Source organism: Penaeus vannamei, chromosome 37 (assembly GCF_042767895.1).
Source record: "Penaeus vannamei isolate JL-2024 chromosome 37, ASM4276789v1, whole genome shotgun sequence".
Classification (NCBI taxonomy): domain Eukaryota; kingdom Metazoa; phylum Arthropoda; class Malacostraca; order Decapoda; family Penaeidae; genus Penaeus; species Penaeus vannamei.
In genome coordinates, this window is record NC_091585.1 from 25458708 (window position 1) to 25468707 (window position 10000).

The window sequence follows — 10000 nt, forward strand, 5'->3', positions numbered from 1 at the left end:
TGTCTGGTCAGTTTTAGTTGTTTCAATCTTTCGTTTCTTTTTTTAATAGATTATATTGGGTATTCAGAAGTAAATGCGATTTAGGCTTTTGACCTGATAAATCTTTAGCACTTTTCACCCTCTATATGAAAGAAAGACAAAATTAATAAACATTACACAATAAAACCATTAAAAAAAGAGACATTCTCGCAATGAGACTTCCACACTTTCATCCATACCCAAACAAACCAGAGACCCCATTAAATACCCCCCCCCAACCCCACAGACAATGGTGGTGTGTGCGACGGACCTCTTAGCTGTCACCGTCCTCGCACCCCCCGGCGACCTCGGGGTGGACATCGCCGTCGGGACCTCGCAGAGACTCGGGGTTCCTCTGGGCTACGGAGGTCCTCACGCTGGGTTCTTTGCCTGCAAGAGCAATCTAGTGAGACTCATGCCCGGCAGAATGATCGGCGTGACAAGGTGAGTATTATTTTTTTTGTTTTTTGCATTATGTTTTTCTGTTTTGTGGGGTGTGAGGACTATAATGCCGAAATATAGGGTTATTTTACTGTATAGTTATATGCCGGGAAAGTGATCAGTGTGACAAGGCTTGTGCATTTTTACTTTTTTTGCGATGGGAGGTACTGTATGTCAATATATTGATGTATTTAAAAGATATTTATGGGCTTTGAATATACGTATTTGGCCCAGCAAGGTAAAGATAGATTGGGTGGATTTAGATGTTGATAGATTGACAAAAGGGTCAATAAACATAAAAAGGTTATAGATATTGAGTGTGTGTGTGTGTGTGTTTTGTGTGTACATGTGTGTGTGTGGTTAGAGTTATGTTGGTATGAAAAAACATGTCTAGAAGTATAACTGCTACTTATTCATTGGGGGAGTAAATTTTTAGTCATAACATCTTTTGATAGGTTGAATTTATATTCAAAATTAAAAATCCCAAGTCTTTAAAGCAATCCTATGAAAGGCATTGGGTGAAACTTTGTATTGCTTTGAAATGTCAAGCATGGATTTTCAAAACAAAACTTTCTTGACTTGGGGGATGGGGGGCATCAAAGAAAGCTGTATATTTGATTGTTCAGATGTGTGGAATGTCTTCAGAATAAAAATAGATGTAAATTTATGTATGAAAGAAACATGAATCTATGTATATCAGTCTTGGTTTTGTATAAAGGTGTATTTGATTTTGAGTGAAAATGTAGAAGTATTATATATTTGGTCAGTCAAACAATTTTTTTAAAAAGAAGCATCAGTCACCCACTTTATAGTGAAGGAAAATTTACCATAAAAATTGCCTTGGAAAAAATGCCTTACAGGTCATGTCTCATATGCCCAAAAATATAATTGCTTCCCCCTTTTCCAAGTTCACCACTCACCATTACCAGTATTTTTAATTACCAGTTTCAATCCCTTATGTGAAATAAATTTCATTATAAGTTGATTGAAGCATTTCAGAAAGAAGAGTCAGAGCTGGCAATTCATATATTGGAAGCGTACAAAGTGTAATCAAAGTTACAAAACAAATTGAAATGATAATTAATTAGCATATAAGAGTCAGATACAAGAGTCAGAGCTAGCAATTCATTCATTGGAAGCTAGGAACTGGGACTAAAATTACAAAGCATGAAACAAATTAAAATGATAATGAATTAGCATATTCATTCTACTTAACCCCCACATAGCCTGCTAAAGGTGTGAGCAAGGATTATTGCCGATGGAATGGAGGTATTTCCTGAATGCTAATATTTCCTCTGATTTTAATTTACATTTAACTAGGAATTTTAGAAGCATGTTTATAAGAATATGGAAAAAATCATACAGTAAGCATGCATCATATTTCCTTTGTTTGTATTCCAGTCTTTTCTGATTGTTGCATTGTTCTTATGATGTTAATTTGAATTAAAGTCATGTTTATTTTTATTTAGAAATGTATCATTCCTAATAGAGACGATGAAGTGAAGTCCATTTTATTTCTTATGCTTGTTCCTTTGCAGATAGAGTGTGTGTAATTACATATATAGATTATTACTACACATACTGATTTGTTATGACTGTAGGTGTCTGTAACTTCTTAGCAGGACTTGCAACTTGGTGGGGATGCATCTCACGGATCTGTGATTTGCCTGTGATTATTTGATTAAACTGAATTCAGTGATTTTAATATGAACATTAGGATGTATTTCTTTTCCTATACTAACAAAACAAGGTCATATATCATTAACCTGTTCTTTAAGATGTAAAATGAGATGTCTCGATCTGATACCACTCCTATATTTGTGTCTCAGGAACATATACCTACATTATTCCCAAATTAGTGTGGCATTTACGCTTAAAAGTATTTTCTTTTTGTGATACTTCATTACTTTAGCATATCCATTGGCAGAAATAATGCTGGAAATTGATTGTGTAACTTGCTTTTTTAGGGATGCAAATGGAAAGGATTCTTACCGTCTCGCTCTCCAGACTCGAGAGCAGCACATTCGCCGAGACAAAGCCACCAGCAACATCTGTACAGCTCAGGCACTGCTTGCAAACATGTCAGCAATGTTTGCTGTTTACCACGGTCCAAAAGGGTTAAAAGATATTGCTAATCGCATTCACAATGCAACAATCATTCTGTCAAGGGGCCTACAGTCAGCTGGCCATATAATTGAGAATGATGTCTTCTTTGACACCATTAGGGTAAGCTCTTAAGCTTGTATGTGTTGATAAGAAAGATTACTAGTATATCAGAAGAACTTATTTGGTCTTTTTTTGGCAGTAATCATTTTCCTTTATGAAGATATATTTTTGTGTAAACTGTAGTGAAAGTCTTTATAATTAGCTGTTATTCTTTTTTTGCTCAGGTTAATCCAACTTTGGCAACTAGTGAGATCAGAATGAGAGCTCAACAGAAAGAAATTAACCTTCGTTACTTCAGAGATGAAACGGTTCGTATCAAGTAGTCTACAATGATTTTATTTATCATACTGCATGAAATTTGAAGATGAAGCACCTGAATTAGGAAGAAATAGAGAAAATATTTAAGTATAACTTTTAAATTTCAAGAATGTTAAGGATGACTAGAATGTGTATCGCCGTTCCTGAACAGGTTGGAATAGCCCTCGATGAGACAGTGGAGAAGCAGGACTTGGATGATTTGTTCTGGGTGTTCAACTGCAAGAACGTTACCGCAGAGAAGGTATGGAACTCTTGATAGACTCACAGACACACTTGACATTTTGTGCCTACTGCTTTATGACTTTGCATGAGCTATAATGTGATAGTTCTGATGTTCCTTGCTTGTAAAAACATTCGTATTTTCCTGTGTGTTATAGTAAATGTAAAACAAAATTAATGGAACAGTTTAGAATTGAACAAAAGTACTGAATGGAATAAAATCTATAATAGTTATATTTCATTTTTATATTAATTGTCTCAGTATCAAATAAAATATATGCTTTACTTGCATGTGCCTTTTATATTTAAGTATATTTTTGATGATGTAAGTATGTAGCAATATATCATTAATATATTGTATACCAAAAGTGGAATTTAGGTTAGAAAATACAGATCTATTGTTACTTTATTAAAATACATAGATTTGTATATAGAAGTTGAATGCAAATTGCAGATTACTGTGCCACCTACTTTTCTAGCCTGAGCAGCCGTCAATATTTTTTCTTTGCTTTTCATTGTTCCAGTTGTCCTTATTCAAAATTGTGTTATTTTCCTTTTTAAAGGTTTCTGTAGAAGGGCATGTATGGTTGCTAACCCTTTTTTTTAATGAATTAATTTTTGTTTTTTATTGTTGTTGTTTTTTTTAATGCATTTTCTTTCTTGATTTTTTTTCTCAGTGCATCAATATGAAAATGTATTTGCATAGTGACCCAAAATGTGCTTGCCACTGTGGTGAGAGAATGTGCTATATTTTACTGATTTTTACCTTTTGCATTTTTTTAAAAATTATGTGTGTATTTAACCAGCTTTTTTAGGTAGGGAAAATTGTCAATAGTAGATGTAGTTCTCTCTATTTATCTTAAAGAGCCCCCCAAAAAAGAAAAGAAAAAAATTGAAACACTGAATAGATGCTAAATTAGGTATTATATTTATTTGTAATTAGAAAGGAAGTTTATAAATTCTCAAGATGATAACCATAGTTGGTCAAACTAATGATGCATTTGAGTTTAAAGTTTTGTACTTTAGCACCAGAAGGAAAAAATATCTTTGCCCTAAATTCTGATGTGTATATATTGATGGCTTAGGATTTTCTTTTTCAAGGTATAATTATTCAACTCTTTGTCTTTCTGTTTTCTTGATCATCAACTCTGTCATCTCCATTTCCTTCTTTTTCTTCTTCTCCTCCACCTTCTTTTTGCTGCTGCTGATGCTCCTCCTCCTCCTCTTCCTTCTTCTTCTTCTTCTTCTTCTTCTTCTTCTTCTTCTTCTTCTTTCCTCCTCCTCCTCCTGCTCCTCCTCCTCCTACTCCTCCTCCTCCTCCTCCTTCCCCTTCCACCTCCTCCTTTCTCCTCTTCCATCTCCTCCACCACCACCTCCTCCACCACCACCTCCTCCTCCACCACCTCCTCCTCCACCACCTCCTCCTCCACCTTCTCCTCCACCTCCTCCTCCTCCTCCTCCTCCTCCTCCACCTCCTCCTCCTCCTCCTCCTCCTTCTCCTCCTCCACCTCCTCCACCACCTCCTCCACCACCGCCTCCTCCACCACCGCCTCCTCCACCACCGCCTCCTCCACCGCCTCCTCCACCATCGCCTCCTCCACCACCACCTCCTCCACCACCGCCTCCTCCTCCTCCACCACTGCCTCATCCTTCAATCTCCTCCTCCTCCTTCTCCTTTCACTTCCACCTTCTTCCACCTCCTCTTCCTCCTTCAACCTCCTCCTCCTCCTTTCACCTCATCCTCATCCTCCTTTCACCACCTCCTCATCCTCCTTTCACCACCTCTTCTTCCTTATCCTTTTTCCTCCTACTCCTTCCATCTCTTCCTCCTCCTCCTTCCTCCTCCTCCTCCTCCTCCTCCTTCTCCTCCACCTCCTCCTCCTCCTTCTCCTCCACCTCCTCCCACCTCCTTCTCCTTCCACCATCTCTTCCTCCTCCTCCTTCCACCTCTTCCACCTCCTCCCTCTTCCACCTCTTCCACCTCCTCTTCCCCCTCCTCCTCCTCCTCCTCCTCTTCTTCCTCCTATTCCTCTTCCTCCTCCTCCTCCTCCTCCTCCTCGTTCTCCTCCTCCTCCTATTCCTCTTCCATCTCCTCCTCCTTCAGCCTCTTCCACTTCCTCCTCCTCCTCCTCCTCATCCTCCTCCTCCTCCTCCTCCTCCTCCTCCTCCTCCTCCTCCTCCTCCTCCTCCTCCTCCTCCTCCTCCTCCTCCTACCACCTTCTCTTCCTCATCATCAGCATCCCTCATTTATATATATATTTTTTAGCACATTCTACACTCATTACAATTTTTTCATTAATTTTATATATATCAGTGTATTTCACCTGCGCCGTGTATTCACCATTTTAATGCCAGTTCTTCCATTCCTTTATTCTGTCTCCACTATTTTATAGTCATTTATAAAGTCTAAATTTTTTTTTGAGAGATAGTGCAAGTAGTTGGATCTCCAGTTTATGTCAGTTCATAGACACAATAAATAAATCACACGCCAACTCTGTGCGTAGAACCACTGAGGGTTGATACATTTGTTTATCTTATTGCTTCCAGGTGGCAGTTCCTTTCTCTAATTGCTAATTGCAGGTCGCTAGCAATCTCAGTGGTGCTGCTCTGCCTAAGGAACACATCTCCAACACAAACTTTGCTCGCAAGTCGGACTTCCTCACCCACAGCATATTCAACACATATCATTCTGAGGCTCAGTTGGTGCGCTACTTGAAGACCCTGGAGAATAAGGATGTTTCTCTTGTACATTCCATGATCCCCCTAGTAAGTATTTTTTTGCATTATATCTAATGTGTGATTATCATATCAGTGGTTATGTCATGGCATTACTTGTTATATGATAATAACAGATATGTAACTTATGATAACCTATGTGTTTTTTTTTTCTCACTTTTCTCCTCCTAGGGCTCATGTACCATGAAGCTAAACAGCACAACAGAGATGATGCCTTGTAGCTTCCCACACTTCACAGAAATCCATCCATTTGTACCACCAGAACAGGCACTTGGTTATCGGCTTCTGTTTGAGGAGCTTGAACATGACTTGTGTGAGATCACGGGTTACGACAAAATTTCATTCCAGCCAAACAGGTTCGTGTAGTTTCCAGTTAAAGAATTCTACATATTTTTCACTGGTCAGGAAATTTTTGATTAGGGAGATAAGAGAGTTTTCATGTTAAAAATTTGCCAATGAACTACAGTTTTCTGTTGAATGATAATAAATTGTAAGACTTAAAAAATTATAAACAAGAAATGTAACTTCACCATCCTTTACATCACTACACAGTGGAGCTCAAGGAGAGTATGCAGGTCTCCGAGCCATCATGTCTTACCTGGATGCACGTGGTGAGGGACACCGCAATGTGTGCCTGATTCCAACTTCGGCCCATGGCACAAATCCTGCATCAGCACAGATGGCAGGAATGAAAGTAGAAGCTGTGAATGTTGACAAGGAAGGGTCCATTGATTTCAGACATCTTACTGCCAAGGTTTGTGCTTTTTCTTGAATCCTTGACCTACTCTTGGAACAGTCAGGAATGACTGTTCCAAGAGTACTTGTATAGATTTTCTTTTTCATTACATTTTCTCTATATAGATATATATATAATTCAGTAGGGTAAGGTGTTTGGCAATATTTATTTAATTTGATTATTGTTCGACTTTATTTCAGATTGAGAAACATCGTAAGAATTTGGCTTGCCTGATGATCACATATCCTTCTACTAATGGTGTGTTCGAAGAAACTGTAAAAGATGTTTGCCAAATGGTTCATGATGCCGGTGGTCAGGTATGTCATGATTTTTGCCTTTACAACTTTTTCTGAAAGTATGAGTTATCTTGATCATTTATTCAAGATGTAAGGTGGTATGGTAGAAAGGTAGAAGGCTATAATGTGGCTGTTTTACTGTGCACTATATGGAGCTTTTCTTCCAATTTGGAAAGCAGAGGAGAGAAGATAATTCATGTTTCATCTTTCTTCAATGACAACTTGGATTTCATTTATTTTCATGATAACAGGTGTACTTGGACGGAGCAAACATGAATGCCCAGGTGGGTCTGTGTCGGCCAGGAGATATTGGAGGAGACGTATCCCATCTTAATTTGCACAAGACCTTCTGCATCCCTCATGGTGGAGGAGGACCTGGCATGGGACCCATTGGAGTGTGAGTTTCATTGAGATTTTTCTTTTGTATATTTGTCCTTGTTATTTTCATGAACCTTTTTTCTTCTCTTATTGTTATTCTTCTTATTCTTATACAAGTATCCCATCCTGGTAAGACACAAAGTTGAATATGCTGCTTTTACTGATATATGATGCAGATGGTGTATGGAGAAAGTTTTGTATATATGTTTGTTGTTGTGATACTTAAAGGGAATCCTGTCAGTGTTATTCATAAAGTAGATGTGAAAAGTTAATAATTTTGATTCATAGGAAGGCCCACCTGGTTCCATACTTGCCAAGTCACCCCATTGTTGACCCAATGGCTTTGATGAAGAAGAAAGCTCGCAGTTTTGGTGTTGTGTCTGCAGCTCCTTATGGTTCAGCTGCTATTCTTCCAATCTCTTGGGCTTACGTCAAGGTGAGGACAGTCAGTTTTATTCTCAGTGGTTCTGGAAAGCATGAAACATATTGTGCTAATTTTTGAGAGGAGAGCCTACACATTTTGATGTAGACAAGGATTATATACATGATTGTAGTTTACCTGTTCTGATTGCACATAGTTTACTGTCCTCTAGATGCTGATGGAGAAAAAAGGATTATCTAGAAGAAAAAAAATTGTCATAGAAAGTTTTAAAAGCTTTGAGCCAGAAAGCTGTGCACATTTAATGGTTAGGCAGACCTTTAAGATCTTTCTTTTCATACTGACTGCACTTCCATACAGTTTTAAAATTGTTGTGGTTGTTTGCAGGGCAAGAGAAGTTGGCTGCAGGTGTTAGAGGAAAATATATTACTGCAATATTTATGTGCTTCTATTTTTTTTTCTATTTAACAGATGATGGGTCCAAAGGGTTTGAGGGAGGCTACTCAGGTTGCTATCTTGAATGCGAACTACATGGCAAATCGTCTCCAAAAATACTACAAGGTACGAGTACATTCACAATTTTTGTTTTGTTCATTTCCTCAGATGCATAATCATAGATTGGTATTACAATCTCGTTATTCAACTTTTTGTTTTAAATGTTTCTTTATGTGTATACTTATCGATGGGTATTGCAGTGTTGTTATTCAAGAATACATTGTATAGGAGTACATTCAACTTTTTGTGTTATGTTTCTTTACTGTGTGACTATAGATGTGTATTATCACATGATTAAAAAATATACTGAAATGATTTGTTATGCAGGTTTTGTACACTGGAAACTGTGGATTAGTTGCTCATGAATTCATCCTTGACATGCGAGAGTTTAAGAAGACAGCAGGAATCGAAGCTACAGACATTGCAAAGCGTTTGCAGGACTATGGTAATGACTTGCAAAGCTGAGGAAACTACTTATTCATGCTGAGTTCTATAAAGGTTTTATTTTGATTTTGATGGCTACTCTTACCTTCCTTACCATTTTATTTTGTATTCTTATTTGTTGTTTTGTCATTGCTCAGGTTTCCATGCCCCGACAATGTCCTGGCCTGTCGCTGGTAGTTTGATGGTAGAGCCAACGGAATCCGAAGACAAAGCTGAGTTGGATCGTTTCTGTGATGCATTGATCTGTGAGTGAATACTTGAAAAGTTCTTCATTCCAAAAAAATATTTTGTGCCTAAATCAACAGAACTGAGGGAAACTGGAAATTACTTACAGGGTTAACGTTTCCAAAATTCTTTATTGCAGTAATTCGAGAAGAGATCAGAGACCTGGAAGAGGGCAGGAGTGACCCCAAGTGCAATCCCCTCAACATGTCACCCCATCCCCTAGTAACCGTAACTTCATCAAACTGGGACCGTCCTTATTCCCGAGAGCAAGCTGCCTTCCCTGCCGTAGGTTTCTTACTATTTGCGATTTGTCAAGTAAATGTTTGCCAAAGGACTTTAGTTATTCGGTTATTGAGATTTTGCTTAATATTATGTAGAAAGAAATTGTTTAGTAATAGGTTATTAACTTAATATCTTACATCTTCAGCCATTTGTGCGGCCAGAGAGCAAATGGTGGCCAACTGTGGGACGTATTGACGACATCTATGGTGACCGTAACCTGGTTTGTACCTGTCCGCCCATGGAAACTTACTGCTCACCCTTTGAAGATTAAACTTGGTTGAATCTTGTGTTTTGTAAACATACCTAAAATTTACCATATTTGCAAGAGGAAAGAGAAAATATTGGAGGGATTTTATATTGACAAAGATTTGTCTGCAGGTTTATGAAACCCAGATATTAAAACAAAAAAAGTTCTTCATCCAACATATATATATATAAAATTACTCTGGATCACATCAGTAATAAGGTCTTGAAAGTTATATTAAATAGCACCAGCAATATATAAATGTAGGCAATACAGCCCTTATAGTTGTGTTGTATGTCATTATTCACTTTCTTCTGTCTGCAAAGAAAGATTATTATTACAGGTGCATTTCTAATATCCGGTGAACACTAAGACAAATATTGTGTGATTATTAAGTTGGACTTCAAATTATCTGTAAAAAAAGCTAATATTGAAGTTTTTTTTTATAGATCATGTCTACTAAGTTTGTAGTAAATAAATTGGACCTCCTTTTGATAAACAGATTGACATATATTTTCCCTGTCACTAATTAATTTGTTAATATCTTTGTTTTAACTTCATACAAGATGTATATGACTATTTACGTTCATTGGTATGGACTGGATTCACTACAGTGTGGTGAT

At 37.7% G+C, this 10000-nt stretch overlaps 1 protein-coding gene across 1 annotated transcript in view; it reads left to right on the forward strand.

Annotated features, from left to right (window-relative positions):
* Positions 1 to 10000, forward strand: part of LOC113820096 (glycine dehydrogenase (decarboxylating), mitochondrial) — a 42331-nt gene that overhangs the window by 32298 nt on the left and 33 nt on the right. The window contains exons 5-19 of the mRNA XM_027372358.2: positions 266 to 462; positions 2427 to 2685; positions 2850 to 2933; positions 3095 to 3184; positions 5743 to 5928; positions 6070 to 6254; positions 6451 to 6652; positions 6835 to 6951; positions 7182 to 7327; positions 7597 to 7744; positions 8159 to 8248; positions 8510 to 8627; positions 8764 to 8871; positions 8991 to 9136; positions 9279 to 10000. The exon at positions 9279 to 10000 is cut by the window's right edge and continues 33 nt beyond it. Coding sequence (XP_027228159.1) covers positions 266 to 462; positions 2427 to 2685; positions 2850 to 2933; positions 3095 to 3184; positions 5743 to 5928; positions 6070 to 6254; positions 6451 to 6652; positions 6835 to 6951; positions 7182 to 7327; positions 7597 to 7744; positions 8159 to 8248; positions 8510 to 8627; positions 8764 to 8871; positions 8991 to 9136; positions 9279 to 9404 — 2202 coding nt within the window. The 3' untranslated portion in view covers positions 9405 to 10000. The remainder of the gene's footprint in view (positions 1 to 265; positions 463 to 2426; positions 2686 to 2849; positions 2934 to 3094; positions 3185 to 5742; positions 5929 to 6069; positions 6255 to 6450; positions 6653 to 6834; positions 6952 to 7181; positions 7328 to 7596; positions 7745 to 8158; positions 8249 to 8509; positions 8628 to 8763; positions 8872 to 8990; positions 9137 to 9278) is intronic.